Source organism: Tyto alba, unplaced genomic scaffold (genome assembly GCF_018691265.1).
Source record: "Tyto alba isolate M040663 unplaced genomic scaffold, T.alba_DEE_v4.0 Super-Scaffold_10, whole genome shotgun sequence".
Classification (NCBI taxonomy): domain Eukaryota; kingdom Metazoa; phylum Chordata; class Aves; order Strigiformes; family Tytonidae; genus Tyto; species Tyto alba.
The window spans coordinates 6,340,580-6,362,907 of record NW_024881262.1 but is presented as its reverse complement, the minus strand read 5'-3'; the positions used below and the strand labels follow the sequence as shown (position 1 = coordinate 6,362,907).

General features: G+C 46.8%; 1 protein-coding gene across 10 annotated transcripts in view; it reads left to right on the top strand.

Moving 5' to 3' along the window:
* The window catches only part of TNIK (TRAF2 and NCK interacting kinase), a 165,071-nt gene that overhangs the window by 93,021 nt on the left and 49,722 nt on the right, over nt 1-22,328 (top strand). For all 10 annotated transcript variants that reach the window (XM_042799493.1, XM_042799516.1, XM_042799509.1 and 7 more), the window contains exons 5-12: nt 5,977-6,087; nt 8,424-8,514; nt 9,844-9,974; nt 14,353-14,407; nt 15,042-15,120; nt 19,305-19,480; nt 21,137-21,203; nt 22,047-22,251. In XM_042799493.1, coding sequence (XP_042655427.1) covers nt 5,977-6,087; nt 8,424-8,514; nt 9,844-9,974; nt 14,353-14,407; nt 15,042-15,120; nt 19,305-19,480; nt 21,137-21,203; nt 22,047-22,251 — 915 coding nt within the window. The remainder of the gene's footprint in view (nt 1-5,976; nt 6,088-8,423; nt 8,515-9,843; nt 9,975-14,352; nt 14,408-15,041; nt 15,121-19,304; nt 19,481-21,136; nt 21,204-22,046; nt 22,252-22,328) is intronic.

Genomic DNA, 22,328 nt, shown 5'->3' with positions numbered 1-22,328 from the left:
AAATAATGGGTTTTAAATGATTTACCCATTCAGAGCAGCGCAAATTTCCAAAAAAGGAAAGCTCAGTAGAAAGCTCCTTGGATTAAGAGAGGCTCTTTCGTCAATCCCCATCATCCTTGCAGAGCAGAGGATGCTGTACGTGTATCACCTTCAGATGCCCAAAGTCGGGAGGAGAACCTGGGTTTTCCTGGTGGGTCACCCATCCGTGTGCGGGGAGAAGGTGTTCATCGCCCAGCTGTGCTCCCTGGGAAAGGGAGACTAGATAATCTAAATTCCCTTCCAGATCACTACATCTCAATTTTGGTGCCTTTCTTATGGGCTAGTGAAAAAAAAAATTTTGCAAAAGCTGCTTTTCTTGCATTGAAGAGTGCTGGGGTGTGAGGGTTTTTTTTAAGTCTACGCTGGGACTGGTGGAGGTATTCACGAGAAAGCTCCCTGGCCCTGGAGGAGAAGTGTGCGGGTGTCGCTGTGTTAAATAGCTGTTGTTTCAGGATCTGATTGAATTAGGACTTGCGCGAACTCTATCAGTCTTGCCGCACAGATAAAGGCTTGTTTATTTTTCATTGGCCCTTTGTTGAAATAAAACGGTTTCTGATAATGCCCAAGTAATTCTTTTTATCGACATCCAGGAGGCTGATACGGAAATAAAAAACAGGGAGCTCTTTCAGTGGAGATTAAGATCTCTCCAAAACGCGGCAGGCTTCTGACATGAAGTATTGTCATCGCTTCTGCAGCGGTGATGAGCAGGTCTTTTGGTGCTGCTGCTCCATTTGATAGCAGCCACTCGCCCTGAAAGATGAGCTTACTAAACAATTGAGTTTTCCTGAAATTAAAGAGCTGCACGGAGGATATTTTAGCAAATGACAATGGAGGTGTGCATCACAAATCTGATGCATTAGGAAAAAAAGGCAGTGAAAATCGTAGGGAGTTATGTTCCATAGTTATAGAACATTTTAAAATAAAATAGGAGGTAGGCTTATTCCTGTGTTTGATAAAGTGTTGCTTTCTGGGAGTGCTGTGGACCTTTGGGATGGATTGTGCCCATCTCTAACCGAGACAAAGGGGTCCTGGCTGGGGGAGCCTGTTGTGGTGCAAGGGTGGCCAAAGAGAGGGTGAGCTGCATAAACTGGGGGAATGACCCAGGGGACGGCGAGGACCCAGTTAATCAGTTAACTGCTGCTTCTCAGAATCAAACTCATTGAATTCCCCTTGCTCATCTCCGATCTATGGTATGGGTTACCAGGCTGTACATAACCCAGGGGGGTGGTTTGTTTTGAGATATTTTGGGGTTGTTTGGGTTTTTTTTTGTTTGTTTTTTTTTGTTTGTTGGTTTGGGCTTTTTTTGTTTTGTTTTGTTTTGTTTTTTTGTTTTTGTTTTTTTTTTTTTGTGGTGGGAGATGGGGCATTCATTACAAAGTGTGAACTTGATGTGGGAGGTAACCCCCTCCCGAAGGCCACCTCTCCAGCACATCACTCGCCCCGGCAGCTGCTGGAATGTGCTTCATCCCCATTCATTAACACACAGGACACATCCACAGGGCAACAGGGGTGCGGCTCAGCTGGATGTTTGTCATCAGCCCTTGCCATCCAGGGTGTGCTGAAACCAGGAACAGAGAAGCCCTGCCATGCAGTGGGGGGTTGCAGAGTTGAGGGGTGCTGAGCAGCAGCTGGCAGCAGCCCGGGGTAGAGCCCACCCGGCGTGGTCCCCAGGGATCAGCGGCGCTGGCTGCTGATGGATGGCTGCCATGGCAACCCTGCCTGCGCCCGGAGCTGCATCTGGCATGAAAGGGGGAAAAATTGCTAATCGGCAGGTTGCCAAATACTTGCTCGTGGGGAGCACGGTGGGGTGGCCTCTAGTGCGGCCTCTGCAGCTGGGTGATCTGGGGCAGTTTTGAGGGAGAAGGAATTAGGGTGATGTAGGACCAGAGGCTAAGTCTGGGTGGCAGTGCTGCAGCCATGCGATGCTCAGGGCTGTCACCGCCTAGTTGCAATGTGATTTTTTTCATCGCTTTGAACCTTGAGGGGTCCATTGAATCGCTGCAGGGTGGTGTGAACACAGTCACACTGGGGGATCTGGAGGTCAAAAACGGGGGCAAAAACAGGGGCAGCGAGGCTCTGCTGGAAATGGAGTACATGCCATCAAAGCGCTGGGGTGCACCTGTGCAGCTCGGAGCAGGATTGCTCTCAATCTGCTTATAGGCACAGAAGAATTTTTTTGGGCAGTTGCTGATAGCTCACGTCACAGGAATTAAATCATTAAACATTTGAAAGGGAACAGTTTTCGGTTGAGCTGTAATTCTCTCTAGTCCCGGGGAGGTGCGGGGGGAGCAGGACTGCTCCTCCAGCCCCTGAGCAAGAGCCTGGGGTGAGCAGAGGCTTTCTGCTGCTGTCTGGCTGAGTAAGCCAACGCTGTTTCGTTCTCACTCCTCTTCAAAGCGATATCAGTGCTGTAAACACTGCAAGACTGCGAGCCCAGCTCCTTTCGCTGCCATCCCTGAGCCTGAAGCTTTCAGCCCACTCAGGACACGTGGCCGCAGCTGCCCGCCAGCTCTCCAAGGGGCACAAATTGCTTGGCTGGCCTCGAAGTTCAGGGAGGTGCAGGGCAGGGCTCAGCCAGGCAAGTCATTTAGTTACAAACATGTGCAAGAGCAGTTTGATGCTGCTGTCGAAGAAGGGAGAGAAGAGCCATTCCCAAACTGGGGAAAGTGGTGGTTGATTGTAAAGCTGTGAAGGCTCTTTAAACAAAAAAATAATCGTGAGACAACAGGGCACAGAGATTTTACAGCAGCTGCTTCTGAATATGCCTTGTTTATGAAGTTTACTGTCACTCTGATATGAAGAGCTAAGTAAATGCTAAATGAACTGTACTTAAAAATACTTCTTGAATAAATGGCCCTGCAAATTAAATTTCAGAAGATGATCTTACCTTTAGCCCATCTTGATGATAATTTTAATTATGGTTAGAAGAAATTCAATCTGCATTTCAAGTTTATTGTCTTACCCCATCATGACTTCATCCTTTCACAAGATTGGTAATGATGCAAGTGTGTGCAGGGCAAAGCACTCACTTGGAGGCATGGGACTGGTAAGAAGGTATCTCAGTATAACTGGCATTTGAAGCCATTCTTGAGTATACTAAGCTTTGCCATAAAATCAGCTGGAGCTTTTGTTCCCTTTTCTCCTGGAAGGCTGTTCGTTGGCTTCCGACCTGAATATACCCATAGGGTGTTGATATATGGATAGTATGCCAGTAGCTACCTTGTTCTTCTCCCTCTCCAGTGCTTACCAGTCCATCCTGTTGACAGTATACAGTCGTATCGCACAGCCATCCATCCCCTGGCTGGCTGAACAAGTCCTCAGGTCCTCTGAGAAGACCTGACCATCTTCCTGTACCTGCTCCAATGAGCATTTATCATTCTTGGGCTCCACCACCCAGCAGGACACAGTGCGGTGGGTGAGGTCTCACCTGGCCTCTTGGTGCAACTCCTTAGCCATCATCTGCGCTTCCTCTCCTTGGAGGCCCCATTGTGTGAGTTGTAGTTGGGACTTTCTGCAGCATCCTTCCATCTGAGGAGCAAAGGAAACTAGAAAAGCGTGCGGGGATCACAATGCCGCTAAGCACCGCGGCAACCAGCTTTCCTCCAAAGGAAGGTTCCATCCAAACCTTCTGGATGTGGTGGTTTATCACATCGGGTGTCCATCAGCTCTCCATTGCGGACAGAGATACTCAGGCACCCTCCTCATCTTTCTGCTGCTTGTTTTCTTGGAGAACTCGTGGCAGAGCTCTCGGGAAGTGCCTTGCTGTTAGAAACACGTCTGTACTGCTGAGTCCCTGTGGCCCCTGCCCAACCAGACCTGGAGCCTGCTGGTACAGCCAGAGATCTGCTGGTGCTGGGTATTGTCCTGTGGATGCTACAGGACTCTGCAGCTCTTAAAAAGGCGAGTTGGAAACACTCGCCCTGAGAGTTTCTTTTTCCCTCTCTTTGTTTCTTTTCTCTTTAATCTGCAGGAGATTTCACAATTACAGATTTGGGATACATCAGCAGGTGGCTGTATTATTCACCAGCTGGTATAAAATTAATCTTTGCTCTGTTGAAATCAAGGGCAGGGTAGAGGACCGAGTGAACTGCCAGCTCCATAAAGATAATCTGGCAAATTAATGGATGCACTGTGTACTTTTAATGGGATTTCTTCCATCTTTTAAGCATTGTGACTGCTGTACATAGCTTAGCATGCCCTTCCTGCTCCAAACCCTGCTGAAAGCCTGTGGATGAATTTCCATGGAAGGGGACTGGGGAGGGCAGCCTTTTGGGTTGGAAAGTGTTTGTGGCTGGCTCAGCTAACCAGGGTTTTCCTTTCTGAGCTTGCTGACATGGTATCCCAAATGTTCATTTAATCAGAAACACGTGCAGATGCTGATATTCCCCACGTGTCGATTGTTCAGAGGGAATAAAGAGGAAAAGCGACTCTGAAACCAGTTGTTCCATTATTGCCCATTTGGTGAGCAATGAGTAACCCATGACTTCGGCCACTTCCCAGGGACCCAGCTGGATCGCCGGTCTCCTGCTGGGGTGGGAGAGCTGGAAGCGTTGCAGCAGTGTTCCTTGCCTTTGCACAGGGCAGTCTTTGGCTAGGCACACATCTATTCCTTGAAGCCAGTTTCCTGACGTAAGAGGGATATACAAAGAATTTTTCAGCTGCCAGTTTAGGAAGAGAAGAGAAACTTAATATCTAAAGATAGGAGCGTGGTCAAAGCCAACTAAGGTATGGTCTGCTCAAGTATTCTATTTAACCTGAAGGTTTACAGCAGTACTATGTCTGGATTTTATGATCATTTATTTATGATAGTCTTTTAAATCATTGCATTTGAGCAGTTTGGTTAGGAGTAACCCTTCTGCAGTTTCTTTCTCTTCTCCTCTTGGCCTATGCTTTTAATAAAGTGATGTCACTTGCTTGGAGAACATTAAATGCCATGTAAGCTTCATGTGATAAGAAACTTTAAACATGCACACTGAAGAATCTGGCAAGGCACAACTTGTAAGGGAATCTCTTTCAGTAGCACGCTGATCTAACTGGAGAACACGGTGGTTTCACATCGGAGAGAAACACTTGCACAGGTCTCGGAGGAAGCTTGTCACGTACGCGGGCTGTGCTCGCTTTCTGGAGCACACTGACGGCTCCTGCACGCCCTGGGGATCCGTGATGCCCCTGGGAGGCAGACACACATCCCGTGCTATTTTTACAAGGTTTATTTCACAGTTGCTCAATGACAAGATTAAGTTTGGGCCTGGGTTAGATCCTTGTGCTTCTATATTTGACACTGTGAAACTTTGGAAGTGGTACAAGCGGTGATGCCCAGTCTCATTTGAACCAGCCTGAGCAGTAGGACACCAGGTCTCTCCCAGAGGGCCTGAAGCTGCATGGCAAGCTTCCCCTCAAGGAAGGTTTTCTGCTCAAAAAGATGATCAAAACCGAAGACCTTCCGGTAAATTAAAAAAAACCACAAAATAAAACAAAAAAAAACAAACAGTTGAAAAACATACCTGGTTTCTAAGGTTGTAGGAAACGTTCAAACATCGGTCTTGTTGCCTTCACATTTTCAGAGTTGAAGAACTTGCATGCAAGAGGTAGAGTTTTGCTTGTATTGCTCTTGATAGTAAACGTTGATCATAAGTATAAAGTAGGGTATGTAGCAGTGGGCTCTGAGATTTCATGGTTTCCCCTGCTGATTTACCGAACCGGACTGATTCCTGTTTCTCGTTCCCAACCTTCTGGAGAGCAACAAGCCTTTCAAGCCTTTTATTGTTTAATTTTTATAACACAAACCCCATGGATGACAAGCTGACAGGTTCAGGGTTATGTCCCACTGGCCGTGCAGCTGCGCTGCCGGCGTCGGGGTCCTGCCCTGGGGTCGGGCAGCCCGGAGGATGCTGTCGGTGTCGTTACAGTAATTGCATTTTTGTTCCCTTTTGGCAGCTGGTGATGGAGTTCTGCGGCGCGGGCTCCGTCACTGACCTCATCAAGAACACGAAGGGGAATACGTTGAAGGAGGAGTGGATCGCCTACATCTGCAGAGAGATTTTACGGGTACGTGCCCAGAGGGAGCTCGATGTTGGGGGTTGCAGGAGTGTCACGCTTAGTGCTTGGGGGGACATGGAAAGCCTTTGGCTCTGCAGGCTTCGTGGCTGGAGCCTCTTTGGTGCTCGTAGGCATGAATGATTCATGCACTTGCGTGATGCATAATAAATAAGCTCTGTTTAATGTCCTTTAGCTCTGTTAGTTCGTTGACTTTTAACCCTCTTTTTCCTTCAACAAAAATATAATTTCCTTTAGTATTAATAGGGCAAAGATTTATTTACATTAGAATTACATTTTCAATTAAAGTGAGGACTAATAAAGTCTGTGGAAAGAATCTTCATGATTAAAAAGTACCCTACATTTTATTAAACCCACATGTCTCTGGTTTTAATGAGGATGCTGCAGCTTTTATACCCACAAGATAAACATTTGACTGGAATGTCTTAAAATGGGCCATGCCAGAGCTTCATGTACTGGGAGATGGCAGCTTCAGCAAAGGCATGCTTGCATTTTGCACAACCGAGGTCAGGCGATGTGATTGTAATGGTTGCCTGACATTAAAATTTATCAGTCTGTGAACCAGGGTTTTGTTCAAGAGAAAACAGAAGTATTGGGCATGTGAAGGAAACCTGTAGAAGATCCATTCAGGTGATGGGATGAGAGGAAACAGCCTCAAGTTGTGCCAAGGAAGGTTTAGATTGGGTATTTGGAAAAATTTCTTCACTGAAGGGGTTGTCAAGCGTTGGAACAGGCTGCCCAGGGAAGTAGTTGAGTCACCATCCCTGGAGGTATTTAAAAGATGTGTAGATGTGGTACTTAGCGACATGGTTTAGCGGTAGACTCGTCAATGTGAAGTTTGTGGTTGGACTCGATGATCTTAAAGGTCTTTTCCAACCTAAATGATTCTATGAAAGAAAATGAGGCAAAATGACTGCTCCGAATGGAGGTGTCTGACACTGCTGCCGAGGCTGCCACCATGTCCGGAGGTGACACAGCACTTCTCTGCTGACCCTGAATGCCACCGTCTCCACCAGCATGATCTGCAGGAGGTGCTGGCGCTGTAGCTAATCAGTTGTTGTACGGACACTGCTTTCAGTGCCAGGAAACCACAGTTACACAGGCTTATTTTAAATGTACGAGCTCTGTGAGCCTACTTCTTAAAATAGTCCCTGGCAGTGAGTCAGAACCCAGCCCCTGACTCATGTCCCAGGGCCACCGTCAAGTGTCACCGCTCTCAGTCTGGCCACGCGTTGGGGCGGTTGGTTGGTGCCCTCTGTAGGGTTTCAGGTGATGGAAGGCTCCCACCTTTGTGCTGCAGAAAGCGGCTCAGTCTTGGTTCAGATGTTGACAGCCTGTTGTAATGCCTAACACAAGGCTCAATCCCACGTTGTTAAAGGATTTACTGAAATTCAGTGAAGTTTTTGCTTTGCCTCCAGTGCACCAAAGTGCCTCTAACCGGGTATAACAGGGCTGAAAGAGGTGTTGTCCCAAGGTAGCGAGCGTAAAATGAGTAATAACTACCAGTAGTGATGGCAGAAACTCTTTTCTTTCTCGAATATGAATGTTTAATGTGAAATGTAAACCCAATGCAGAATTAGTTTTTGAAGTAATCTGTATTTTCCTAAGCTGGCAATATAGGTGGATGTTACTTTGAAACTGAAATAATAAATGAATGAAATAAAAATGTAGGTTGCAAAAAGAAAGTAATGAGCTAATAAAAAGCTCACAGAAAACAGAAAAGCTAGTTTACCTTTAGCCTTTTTGAGACAGGCTTTTAGTTTGAGCTATATCTCCATTAGGGTTATGTGCAAGTTATAACATTTGTATTTGCATGGTAGCTTTTTTAATACAAGCTTTTCAGTGTATTGAAGTCCAGCTTATTGGACCAATATAACAAGAGAATTGTTTTCTTCAGTTTCTGGAGGATGGAAATACAGGAAGGAGACAAAACCATTCTGTTATTTCTGCTACAGAAATGGCTCCCTAAGGCAAGGGAGCACACGGGATAAAATACGGCTAGAGCCACAGAGAAATTTGGGTTAATATGGGTTCCTGCAGAAACCAGAAGGTTGGTTTTAATCCCTATAGAATTGACAGTTCTCCTGCAATGGAGAGCACCCACTGTGGCACATATAGCCCGTCGGTGGGCGTCTCGCTCGCCGGGCATGTCCTCCCAGCGTGTGACATAGGACAGTATTTTGAACACATGATAAACAAAAGCATTTGCAAGTGCTTAACTCCAACTGTGAATCTTTCATTTCTGGAGCATAATTGGTTGAGGAGGAATGTCAGAAAATAACATGCTTTGAACTTGGATTCCTCTAACCTTTCTCTGAATTCTCTAGGGCTTGAGTCATCTACACCAGCACAAAGTAATTCATCGAGACATCAAGGGACAGAATGTATTGCTGACAGAAAATGCAGAAGTTAAACTAGGTAAGAGAGGGTTAGAGCTCTTGGAAACTGCAAGTGGGCTGGCTGGAGAGAAGCGGCAAAACTGACTTGTAAATGACTTGGAGAAAGGGGGTGGATACTGAGAGCCACCCTTTGTTTTTTCTCATGACCTTGGGTGTTGACCAAGTGCTGTGGACTAAACTGCCAGTGGCTGATGGCCAAGTTATGTACTTGCAGTGGTGTTTCTGTTCGGACAGGTAGTTTGGGCAGCTCTGCCATCAGATACAAGTTAAGCAATCAAGACCATTTTTTTCATGCCCCAGATTGAAAATTGCCCTGTGCGCATCACCAGACATTATCAAAGACTGTTCCCCCAGAGCTTCATAGTGGTGTCCTACAGGATCAGAATCCATTCAGTTTAGTGTGACATAATCCAGACTTGTCTTCCAAGCTAACCTGTTGAAGAGAGCAAGAACTACTCTGAATTTCATGTGTGGTGTTAGTCACCCTGGAGAAGACCAGGCATTCATGTGATGATCATATGGAAGACAGCAGATCAGCACAAACGATGTGCTGATATCCTCAGTTGTCCAGCACCAATGTTAAGGCTGTCTTTGCATGTTTTAATTTATGCTAGTGATTAAAGACCCCTTACGCTGGTAAAGTGAGGTGCAAGGCTTGTTTTCCCATGTCTCACCTCCCTCTTTGCAGCAGAATAATACCCCGGCTTGACAGATGGTACCACCAGCTCATTTGGCTTTATGCTGGTGAAGATTCCCCTCCAAGGGGAAATTCTCCAGGGCAAATCTCCAACATTGTGTTGCACAAAGTGAACTTCGTGGACCATGGAGTATTCTCTCATTGATTTGATTTCATCAGTTTTTGCTTCATTTTGCAGCTCTGCTTGACATTTCCCTACGGGTCTTTGTCCTTGGCCCTCAGTTCCTTAAGTCTTTGGCATTTCTGCCATTTCCAGCAAGTATTTAGGTAGAAAAATGAGGCTTCTACCAATATTTGGCAGACTCTAATTCAAATGAGAAAGCATAGAACAAAGGCTGCTGCTTATTCATATTGCTAACCCTGTTTCTCATTAGTATGAGGAGCTGTGATTTCTTTTCATTGCCTCCTGGCAAGGAGGGAAAGGCACAGGGTTTCGTACAAAACCTGGACATCAGATGATCAGGTTTGTCCTTGATTGACCTCTGTTGATCCCAGCAGAGCTCAGTCAGGAACGTCTCTGGCTGTGTCTTTCTTTCCTGTCCGTGCAGAGGAGTTGGGTCTGCATGAAGTCAACATTTTACATTCAACAGAAGAGTGTTGCTTAGGTTTGTCTCTGACCTTACGATGCACTGTTGTCTCTCTGATCCCCAGTGGATTTTGGTGTCAGCGCTCAGCTGGACAGAACGGTGGGCAGGAGAAACACCTTCATCGGAACGCCTTACTGGATGGCCCCCGAGGTCATTGCCTGCGATGAAAATCCTGATGCCACTTATGACTTCAAGGTACCTGAATGAGCCATCTTCCTACTCTTTTATACATCATTACATCTGTAATCTTTGCAAAGACTATCACATTTACTAACAGGGCAGGGAAGGAGTAAAGCAGCACTTACTGGTGCTTGCAATGAGAGTTGTGATCATAAACATCTGAAGAAGGTGCTTGGTATGATCTCAGATTTTATGCCTCAGTACCATGAACTTGAGCACTCAGGATTTTAGTATATTCTTGCAGCTTTAAATAGTATGTTGACAAAGCAGCGTAGTCTCTTTACTGCTTTCTGGGCTGTTGGGTTTTGAGATGCCAGGTCAGGTCCAACGTGAATTTTTGTTGCGCTGTTCATGTATCCAAGTTTATTGTGAAGAAGTCTTTCCCCATGCTGAGAAAGGTGTCAGACTGAGGCTTCCTACCTGCTAGCCTGCTTTTCAGTGCTGCATGTTTAAATACTACAGTCAAACGTGCTCTATTTGCTCTATTTACTCCAGAGAGAAGTCAGGTCAGGTTTAGAAAGGGCAAAATCACATCTTCTGGCCTGCAGGCTGGTATTCGCAGAGAGATCTGAAGGCTGCCACACAATCAGACGTTTAGGGGGCTGACCTACTTTTCGCATGTCTCTCTAGCCTGTTTGAAGTTTATTTTTGGATTGGTGGCAGCACAACATTGCTGCTGAGTTATAATATGGCACAGAGCCCCATGCCACACAGCAGGGCTGCAGGAGGGTTATGGGTCCCACCTGCCCATTCAAACTACAGCAAGGTCTGATGTTTAAAGCAGAGAAAGCTTAATGTATTTTATCCTGTTTCTGCCTTTCTACAAGTTTCTGGGGACACGTCTGTAGAAATATCCCTTGGGGTTTTTGTCCCCTGTTTTTTTTGAAGCATCCAGAACTTGAATTTTTAGCTCCAAACCCCCTAAGGTCCATCAAGTGTGTCCAGAGAGGTAATGTTTAAAAAGGACTTTGAGACCCTCTGCTGTGGAGCCAGGTAGCTGTTTTCTAACAGTAGGACACTACAATGTAACAGTGCACCAGCCCACCATTGTGGTATGATTTAGGGTGCAATGACCAATCGCTCGGAGGAATTTTTGAGAGATGAAGGATTTTAAAGTAACCGAGCGATGCTTTGGCATTGCAGCTATTTAAGAGCATCAGTCAACTTTTCAACTGATGGTTTATCAGGGAGCAGCTCTCCACTCTGAGTTCAGTCTCCGGGTTACATAAATCATTAATGATAATGACATGTAGAAGTAGTTTAATCTGCAATTACTTAATACTCTTTGATTAACCAATTACAACAGGCGTTTCCTCACTCTGCTGACGGCAGTGCTTCATGGCAGGGCTGCAGCCAGCGCTAGCTGCTCTCGCCGCTTCTCCACTGACACCCGCCTGGTGCAAAGCTCTAATTTATCACAGCTTTTTATTACTGTTTTTTTTAAAAAAGGACTGATATCTTCATAGGCTACTTTCTGCTCTCGGAAATCCCTGAGGTTTTTCCTCTTTCCAGAATAACTAGGGCACTTAATATGCCATTGACTGATGCACAGGCACCGCGACCAGAATCCCTCTGTTGTCCCCAAGGACCAAATGCTCGTAGCAAGCCGGGTGCTTGTGTCTCTCAAGTTGGCAGTGACCGTTTTCCCTTCGCTGGGACTATGAAATCAAAAGGCTGATTGCTGCCGACACGCTCACCACAGGGTGCTTTTGGAGCTCATGGTGATGTGGGAGCCACTGGACATTAGTCTGAACCCCAGATCACATCCCTGCACCTGATGCTCTTGCTTTGAAGTGTGGGGGGATGGAAATGTAAATGGCAGTTGGTTTGGGGTTTTGGGTTTTTTTTTTAAAAAAAAAGGATGCAAATCAGATGCTCTCAGGTTTAGCCTTAAAATAGTGAATACAAAAAATGAGATTTATAGGGTGAAAAAAGGAATCCTTGCAGGCTTAATCTGTTGGACAAAAAGCCTCTGATCTCACTGTTTTCTTAGCCAGAAAGAGATGCCTGTGTAATCTATGGAAGGAGGCAATAAATACCTCCTCACAAAAACAAACCACTTCAAAAAGAACAAATAGAAACCCCACATTGTTGAGGTTATTTGTTGGTTTTCCCCCCAGCCAGTCTTCCTTTTTTCTTTAGAAATATCTTGTCAATAAGCTTAGAATCGAAAGAGGGGAAGAAAAAGAAAAGGAAACTTGCTTCCCTTCCCAAGTCAAGGCAATGCAAATATATTAGCACAACATCTTTTTGCTGGGTGGACTGAAAAGCTTTTCAGACTGAAAAAAAAAAAAAAAAAAAAACCAACTCTGAATTCCAGATCATTATAAAATGTGTGCTTCCCGCTGAGTTTTCTGCTTTCTCTGGGAGACTTAGAGAGGTGATAATCCCTTTCTATATTGCTCCAGCTTTAAGATCACTTGGCATCTTGTGTATAATACTGGGCACCTCAATATGGAAAGACACACTAGGAATTTGGAAAGAGTTCAGCAGCAACCCAAAGGGAGGAGGTCATGTGTGCTGAATCATGTGGAAAGACTGCGATAATTAAGTATGCGGCAGAAATCCCAGCTGACCAGAAACAAAGAATGGATGAGACTGTCCTGTGGAAGGGCTGGAAATAAGATTTGAGAGAGAATTTTTAAGCAGGTGCAAAGATGTGTAGCAAGGACGGTATTCGTTAGGGGAGAACTTGAGTTAAAAATGAGGAAAAGTGCCTTAAAATTGAAAATCCAAGTTGTCTTTCCTGGATGGTGTATGTGAGAAGGTGCTTGTGATCCCAAGAGGCCCTCTAGCTCTGGCTGAGCTTTTGGGGCTCTGCACTGGGAAAAAAAACCTTTCTGGGATTTACTCACTAAATTGCAGGCTCAGAGCCTTGAGGCAGTTTGGAAAGGGCAGCTCTTGAAATGGAGAAGAGAAAGCTGAAGTGGGACTGCAGGGACATGGCGGAGAGCAGGGTGAAGGGAGAGCAAGACGTGAGAGCTGGAGGTGCAGGAGGAAGGGTGGAAGGCAGAGTCCATCCCTTCCACCCTGAGATGTACCTATTTACAACGCTCACTGGTTGTGATGTACTAACTGGTGTTTAGCTGGTGTCCAGCAAACACGAGCTGCAGCTGCATAGCATCGGGCTTGTTCTGGTTCCCTGTGTGCCTCCAGCTTCTGCCCTTGCCGTTGCCTCCATCCCATCTCAGGCAGGTCTCTGTACCCCTCTGGAGATGTGTCAGAGCCTGTGCTTGAAATGAAGGCACCAAAATTAGTCTGGGTCCTGTTCCCGATGCAGCGGGTGCTGGGCTGTGAATTATTAGCAGCCCTATACGGTGTCCAGAATAATGAATTATCCACCTTCTGCCAAAAAAAAAAAAACCAAACGGCAGCAGTGCTGTTAGGGAAGGTACTCGTTTTCTCTCGCCGGGCACGTACTGTCTCAGCCTCCACTGCTGCTGGGAGAGCCGAGCCGTCCTTCGGGGCTCGTTACCAGATCTAGAGGTGCAGCCGCAGCTCATGAGTGATGGTGGGGTGGGGAGGAGGTTCTGGGAGGGAGCTCGCCACTGCTCTCTGGCAGGGAGCTGGGGATACAAATGTCCCTGTTTGCAAGGGAGAAAATGGAAGGAAGAGCGATACGAGTATGGAATGAAAGAGTTTTCCAAATAGGCGCGTTCTCCGTGCTCTGAGCGTTCAGGAGACTCAATCAACCATGTGAGCTGAACAGGGCTTGGGAACAGGGTAAATAAAAGTGTCCATTTCTCTTTCCACTGGCAAAATGCCACTTTTCAGGCTTCCATTTAATGAGCAGTCCATGATACAAGAGCCTCCTGAGGTATCTCAAGGTACTTCATGTTTTTAATCTATTCCAGGCGGCCTGTTTTCTGTGGAGCCATATCAAATCCATGGGTATATATCACCCAGCTTTAAGCAGGGAGCCGGCAGCTAGGTTTGCTGCTTACTCCAGCCATGAAGCCGGGGAGTAATTTGTCACCAGCTCATCCAGGAGCTGGGGGTTTGTTCGTTAGTGCACAGAGCTCATTAAGATGCCCCCACCAGGGGACCTTCAGGTCATCAGCATCTCCCCAGGCAGTGTCCTCACCACAGCTACCGGGAGCAGTGCCCCAGCGAGGTGGCCGTGTCCCATAACAAAAACGCCTTGAAGGTTTTGAAATAAATCTTGGGATAAACAGCGGTGTTGGGAGCCTCTTCTAAAAGCTCCAACACGTGGCAGGAGGGTGAGACAAGCTCTCAGGGGGTGGGTCAGGGGGCTTGCAGAGGACATGGGAACCCAGCTCACAGGGCTGAGCTCCCCTGGGCTGGGGAGAGCCACGCTTCCCCCCTTGCCTGGTGCCCACCACTGTGACAATGTTCCCCTGCATCACATGTGTCCCTCTGCTTTCTTTTACAGAGCGACTTGTGGTCTTTGGGGATAACAGCTATCGAGATGGCGGAAGGCGCTCCCCGTAAGTAGATGCATTGCTCTGCTTTGATTAACCCTGTTGTAATGTGCTGGGGTTTGCTGAGCACCAGCCAGCGCTCAGTTCTGTGCAAGAAACACCGTGCAAAGGTTTTCCCAAGCAACCTGGGCTCACTGAGATGGAGCTCACAGGGTCCGTGGGGTCAAAGCTGCCAGGGCAGCATGGCCCAGGGGACAGAATGGGCAGTGAAGGAAGGTGCGTGACCCTGTCTGCCTCCAGATGTGTCACTTGAGCGCTCTGGGACTCAGTTTCCTCAAATAAAATATAGCAGAAGAAGCGGCGGTGGAGGGCTGGAAGCAGGTAGAGCAGCACCGGGCAGGGTGCTGAGGACACGCAGCTGCAGGAGCACAGACAGCTCCAGTCACCGAGCCCAGCGGTGCTGAGGACACACATGCCACTTGGCTGGGGACATCAGCTCCCACCTGAGCCGCTGCCGGGCCAGGGGTTGTCTGTAGGGGGGTGTTGCTGCAAATCCTCCTGCCTTGTGCATCTTGAAGCTGCAAAAGAAACTGGGGTCTCCCCGGTTGGACGTGTAGCCTCTCTTTAGATAACCCGGAGCGGCGCGGGACGGTCTGCAAGGCGGCGTGCCGTGTTTAATGCCTTTGCTTGCAAATTGCAGCTCTTTGTGACATGCATCCCATGAGAGCCCTCTTCCTCATCCCGCGCAACCCGGCCCCGAGGTTGAAATCAAAAAAGTGGTGAGTCTCTCTCTCGGTCTTCAACAACTGTAAAAATGCTTTTTGGAGCAACTTGTTTCTGCAGCCCAGGCACTCTGGGGACTTGGTGTTTATGTTTATATAGCTTCAGGGGTCAGTGACCGTCTCCAGCATCGCTGATGAGCGCAGGTTTGGGTCTTGATCTCCTATGGAGAGGCAATTTGGTCTGAAGGAGTCGCTCACCGTGGGATGGAGGGCTTTCTAGGTAGGCAGAGAGGGAAATGCTCTCTAACACTGCCATTTCACAGCGTGGAGTCGGCTTTTCCAAGGCGGTTCATGCAGCCTGAAGCCAGATGACACTTCTCTTGGCTCCTGTTTCTTTCCAGTCAGGTTCCGTTTTCAAGTGGAAACATGTATCCAGGCCAAAAAAAAAAAAAAGGATAGTTTATCTTGAAGACCCAGGAATGTGGAGATTTGTACTTAGTTCGGGCTTTATTTTAAATTTTGCAGGAAAAGATTCATCACTGTTTTAAAAAAAAAAAAACAAAAAAAAAAAAAAACAGGGCATGCCAGTAAAAACCTGTAGGAAAAATATTCCTGAAGCCCAGCAGATGTTGTTTTGTTACTGTATGTTCTGTACCGATGGAGCTGGAGTCCTTAAAAACACTTATTTTTGGTTCGTGCTGTTTGCCTGCCCCAGGTTCAGCAGTGGTTTGGTCAGGAAAGATTTGCCAGATGTTAGAGAAACAGCACTGCCCCTTGCTCCCAGATAGGCTGAGCTTACAGAGGGAAGTTTTGCCTTATTTCTTGAATTTATACTTATTATCTTGTTGAGGATACACACCAAATAAAAGGAGAAGAGCAATTGGTAGATATTGAAAACACTTGGTGCCACAGCAGCAGGTATTTCATTGCTGGGAGAAGAGTGAGAGGAACTTGGAGTCCTCTGCATTGGATGCATGGTGTGGGGACCAGCCCCTAAAAACTCACCCAGGCTTTGGCAGGAGCCATCTTAATTTTGTCAGCCCAATCATCAGCTTGCTCCAGTACCAAATCAGGAGAAAAGGGATCTTACCTGGCTGCTCTGCAGAGTATGTCAAAGATGCTCACTGTCCTTGCACAGCCTTTTGAGGATACCATTAGTCAGCCGAGAAAATAGTTTATACGCTTGTTTTCTGCCAGATCACCAGTCTCCTGCTTCATTGTCCTCGCTGCTACAGCACAAAATGGATTGTAAGACTTCAGAGTTTATTTTTTGTACAAAAGAGCTGTTTGTTCAGCAAAGGCTTCCTCAGCCTTCAGGCAGAGGGGGGAGCTGATGAAAGCAGGTTTTGAGCAGAACATTTCCCCATCGCCTTAAGGTAAAAACGGAGCTGGGGTGGAAGTTGTATTTTAGTCCCTGCTCTGAGATACCAGGATGCACTTTGTGCAAGCCAGGGTGTTTCTTAGCACTGCCTTCCCCTTGCACGTCTGGTGACTGTCTCAGCTTTGCACATCTCATGGTGGTGAACCGTGCTGGTGTCTGCCCAGAGGCGGCATCCCGGGTGCTTTGAGAGAAGGATTGCCTGGGAAGTTGTAGTACAATGAAACTCCAGTTTCAACCCCTCACCTGGCCTCTGCTCTCCCTCCATGAGCAAGCAGGGATCCTTGGTCTCCAGCAGAGCTGGGACACGTGTACTCCAGGCAGCTCCAGCCTACCTTCCAATCTTTCAATGCAATGGGAAGCTCCAAAGGATCCAGACAAAGCTCCACTGACTCCACCAATTCCTTAAGAGCAATTTTTTTCAGCCTTTGTAGTGAGACACGGGGCAAACTTGCTGTCCTCAGCTGGAGGTTTTGTGCCTGGCCAGGACGCGTCCTGGAGTTCTGCAAGCCCAACCCAAGAAGACTGGAGATGTTTGACCGGGCTTTCACAGGGTCTCTCTGGCAGTCAGTGGGCTGGTTTTCACAAGCCCGGATCACGAGAGAAAAGCAAAATCGGGAAGGGCTCAGCTTGAACATTGAGTTTGTTCTTGCTTTTGTGCGTGGCAAGATATAAAAGTACATCGGGCGGGCAGACCATCTTTTTCCTTACGTGAAAGAAACAGAGAAGTGACTCCAGCAGCTTTGAGATTAAGTCAGGGAAAGCCGAGAGGGAGCGCAGGCATGGGAGCTGCCCCGAATTGAAAACACCAGGGAGGAAAATACTTTTGTTGCATAGTAAATCCTTGAACTTGCTTTTAAAATAGTGCCGCGTTCCTATGGAATTAAAGAGTCTTTGGTACAATTTTATTTCCCAATTAAAGCCAGCCAGCAACAAAACTTTATTTTCTTCTTCCCATGTTTCGCAGGTAAAATGAACTTGAACTTTAGTGATGTCATTCCCATAAACACTCCCTAGCCCTGTCTTGTAAGAAATGGCAAAATCTCTCTGTTAATGAGGTGATATTTGTACTGTGATACGACTTTTCATCCAAGCAGCTGCAAAGACTTTGCAAACATTGATTTAAGCTTTACAAACCCCGGGAGCTGGAGGAGCGTGTGTTTCACGAAGGTGGGCTGACCTGTGCCCGGAGAGGAGATGAGATGTGTGACAGTGTCCTCCTGGGTCAGAGCCAGGGAGAAAGCCCTTGTCTTCTGCTCCAGCTTCAGTGAGGGCTGAACTGTGCCACTGCACAGGCTTGCTTTTTTGGAGAGGAAAATTTCAGGAAAACCAGAAGCCTGAGCTGATCTCGGTCTATAGGTACCCAGCCAGCTCAAGGGTACAAAAGTGTCTTAGGGCATCACAGGGCACTGCGACCCCCATCCCGTACTGGAGGATGATTTTTTAGCTACTTCACTTTGACCGTATTCGTGGGTGCTCTGGACCACGTATCCAGGACTGGAGTCTCTCCAGCTTCACACCAACAGGGGAGAATCATATTTTAGAAGCAGATTTTTTTTTTTTTGAGGCTCACATGGATTGTCCCTTCTGGATACACCAAGACATGAGGCAAGGTGGGAACAGGAGATTTGCTCATTAATAAAGCTGGAAGGAGGATTTAATTGGATCCAGTAGTGTATTTTATTTTTGCATCTCAATTTGTATGGATTAGTACTTAAAAGATAAATCACTTTTAGTCTGACAGCTTAAAAGTAAAATCCCTGAAAGCTTATTGTTTTACTTTTAATGCAATTCTGTAGTATCTGTTGGCTTCTGACATTAATTTACACTCATTTTCCTATTTGCTAAAGCAACATAGAGTATAGCAGCCTGTCAACATATTTCTTCCTTGTAAATCCTTGTTCTCTTGGGTTTATAATGTGGTGAAATTAGTTCCAGGAAAACTTCCGATATGCAACACTGGAGACTAAGAGAAATTTGTTTATTAAAGATTTGGCTGAAATTGTTTTAGCTAAGATTGAATTTAACTGTTTGTGGGAAGGCAGGCTGTGAAGAGGGGCTGGGCTCTGCCAGCCACAGCCACATTCCCACCTCTGCCTGTGCCACGCTGTCTGAAGAGCACGTCCCATTTGCCTGGATCCATGATCAGGGAGACCGGGACCTGGTGGCCCCCAGGACCTGGTGGGTTAGTAATGCTGCTGGGCCTCCCTCAGAGGGCAGGGAAGCGCTGGAGCCAGCAAGCATCGCCCAGAGGTTGTCTGAGCTTTAACAAGCCACATAATGTTGGGTGGTTAAACCTAAAAAAAAACCCATCAACCTAGCTTGTCCCACTCATCTTTAGAAAGGTACATCTCTTGAAACACTGCCTGGAGCCATAAAATATGAGAAACAATCCATTAAGCAATTGCATTTATATTTGTATGTGTTGTCTTGTTTCTGCCTGCAGTTTCACAGGTCAGAGGGAAGGGAGGAGGAGCACTCAGTTGCATTTGCTTAGTTGCCACTGATGACATCTGGCTTTGGTGATTCCCCAGTCATACTGATGCTTCCCAACTTTCTCCAGACTCAGTAGAATGGTGGTTTCTCCTAATGTGGCACCAGGAAGGCATAACTAGGAATATGCATGGGGAAGAGCAGGAGAGGATGAAGTGACAGAGGGCACATGTGATGGTGCAGCTTTGAAACAGTGCTAAGCATCAACAGAGAGGTCATGGGAATCCTCTTGGAAGGATGCATGTGAGCAACAACTGTGTAGCAACAACTGTGTAGCAGCCAAACGATCTTCTCAAATACCCACTTTCTAATATGAGAATTAATATATTTACCTGCTTTTTCTGTACCTTCCTTTTCTGTCCTTGGCCAGGTCTAAAAAGTTTCAGTCCTTCATTGAGAGCTGCCTAGTGAAGAACCACAGCCAGAGACCAACCACGGAGCAGCTGATGAAGCACCCTTTCATCCGAGACCAGCCCAACGAAAGGCAGGTCCGCATCCAGCTCAAGGACCACATCGACAGGACTAAAAAGAAGCGAGGCGAGAAAGGTCAGTGGAGAAGAGAAAAGGGTTAGTGGAGAAGCAGTACTCCAGGCAGTCCTTGACCTCAGCCACGTGCTTGGAGATCCCTAGCGTAGACCAAGGCACATCCGTGTGGGCGAAGCATATGGGTAGAAGAGGAAGGCAAAGAGAACTGGGTTGCTCATGGTATCAATACCAGTTTCCCTCGCTCAGATGGCTAAGTTTGTTTGCAAACTGGTTGAGATAAATAGTTGTGGTCCTTCTGGGTGACCGTGCTTCTTAAGGTTTTGAAGTCAGATTATTTTGTTTGATTTGATTCCTCTCAGTCATTGAAATGAAAATAAGTATCCATAACAAAACAATAGGTGTTCATACAAAGCCTACAGATAACTGTCATTAGAGCTAATCAGTATTTTTCAATCTTTTTTTCCTGATGAGAAATGGTGTCTTTTTTTTTTTTGTCCAGGTGGTAATTTCCACATGGAACATTTAAGCTTTGATTCATTCAAATGTGTATAAAATTTACGTTTGCTTATATACATACTGCCGTGTGGGAGGGAGAAGCTACTAAGCTGATTTTTTCCCAGCTCACATATTTCATGCCAAGTCTGTTGATCTGTGTGACATTCATGCTACACCAGCGATGAGCAGGGTTGTGCAAATGAACATCTAGATAAGACCCTTGCCCCAAAGCAATTCTGTTGACTAGGCATAACCTATTAAACTGAATGTTTTCAGTGAACTCTGCAGGCCCTATCAAAGTGCTCTGAAAGGAAGATCAGATAGCCGAAGAAACTTGTTAAAGTATTCAGCTACTTGGGAACTGAATTTTGATTGGAAAGTTCATTTGTAGAATCCAGCGAATTAATGTGTTGCTATTTCTCTTCTTATGGGTAGTAGCATTAATTTTTCATGTGTACCTTCCAGCCCCTTGTAATGGATTTCACTACAATCAAAACAATAAAATGAGGTCCTAGTGAAGTATTAAATCTGTTTGGTCTGGCAAATGAAGGTTGGACCCTAGAGATGGAAAGTAATTGGATAAATGCAAGCCTTTCTTTTACTATCATTCCCTTCATCTGATAAAGATGGTATCCCAATGGAAAGCACAGTATGTAGCACAACATTGCAGCTGGGCCTTTGTGTAGATGTCTTCATTGCCTGGAAAATATATGGATTTGCATAGGAAGAGCATACGTTTAGGGAAAGAGGAGTTGGTGCCTTCAGAGCCACAGTTCAATCCCACCTCCCAGAGCCCGTGGCTTTGATAGCTTGTGGTGCACCTCCCGTTGAAGAACCCCCCTGAAGAAGGTGGTCATTCACTATCAAATGGGGGTAAATTCTTTATTTTATGGACACCCCCCCATCTTTCCATTGAGTGTCTGTGGTTGTTGGGGCCGTTGCCCGCTGTGCTGCTGCTGCCCGCGGCGCTCCGGCCGGACTGCGTCCCTCTTCCCGACCCGCGCAGGCGTGTGAGATGCCAGCACCCAGGGAGAGTGCCTGTGCTTCCCTGGCCTTGCAGCCCCTCGTGAAAACAGAAAACGCAGGGAAATAATGCTGCTTATTCTCTTTCATGAGAGAAAAAGAGAGTTGTCTGTTCTGCCTTCAGAGCTCTGGGGTTTTCAACCACTGGAAAAACAAATGAGTCCAGCAAAGGGCACTGATGAGCAATTCTGTTCCTAGATGAGACAGAGTATGAGTACAGTGGAAGTGAGGAGGAGGAGGAGGAGAATGACTCTGGAGAGCCCAGGTAAGGATCAGCATTTCATTTCTGCCCTTACATCTCTGTAACTCTGTATAAAATCAGCTTGGATTAGAGGCTCATACAAACCAGAAGTGGAAAAAGGAGAGTTTGAGCACTGAGTCCCATTCCCTGGCAGAACAGAGTCTGTTCCCTCTGCTAGGTGGTGTGTGGGTATAAACTGATGCTATAGAGCACCTTAGCCAAGGGAAGACCCAGGCACCCTGTCGCCGGTGGGATCTGCAGTGCAGTGTGGTGCTGTCATGGGAATGGGGGTATTTAGATATGGAAAAAGATGTGAGGTGAAATGAAAGAAGACTCTTTAAAATGTGGTTCCTTACATCCAAGTGTAAGTCCCTATTTTCATGTAACTTTTCACCATAAAACCTCAGTGCTGCTGCAAGCTCAGTAGGGCTGGAACTTTCTTTTTTTGGTGCCATTTTTTCAGAGCTGTTGTAATTAGTATCAAGTTATTCCATTATTTCACTGAGATAATGTAGTATTTTAATAGCTGTCAATGATTCATGCTAAATGTGCTTTGTGAACACTTAAATATAGTGTGTGCCACTGCAGCACAAGAGGCTTTGGTTAGAAACTTCATGTAAAGGAAACCTTTAGCAATATAAGTTACTGGTGAGCCGTGAACAGAGCGCTGTGTCTGCTGCCCTGCCCCAACACTTGTGGTCCCCCCCCATCCCTCCGCCCGCAGCTCCCCAAGCTCTGTCGGGTGTTCGGATGCTCTTGGGCTGAAGGGGAGAGGAGCCACGCTGGAAAATCCCGCAAAACTCCCCCGGGCAGGAGGTTTAAGGATGTGGGGACGGGAATCTTCTCTGATGCTTCTCTCCTCTGCAGCTCCATCCTCAACCTGCCCGGGGAGTCGACGCTGAGACGGGATTTCTTGAGGCTGCAGCTGGCGAACAAGGAGCGGTCGGAGGCGCTGCGCCGGCAGCAGCTGGAGCAGCAGCAGCGGGAGAACGAGGAGCACAAGCGGCAGTTGCTGGCCGAGCGGCAGAAGCGGATCGAGGAGCAGAAGGAGCAGCGGCGAAGGCTGGAGGAGGTAACCGGCCAGAGCCGAGCAACGGGCTGGCGAAGGCTGGTTTCGGGTGGAAGAGCGGGTTTTTTGGTAGCAGGTCC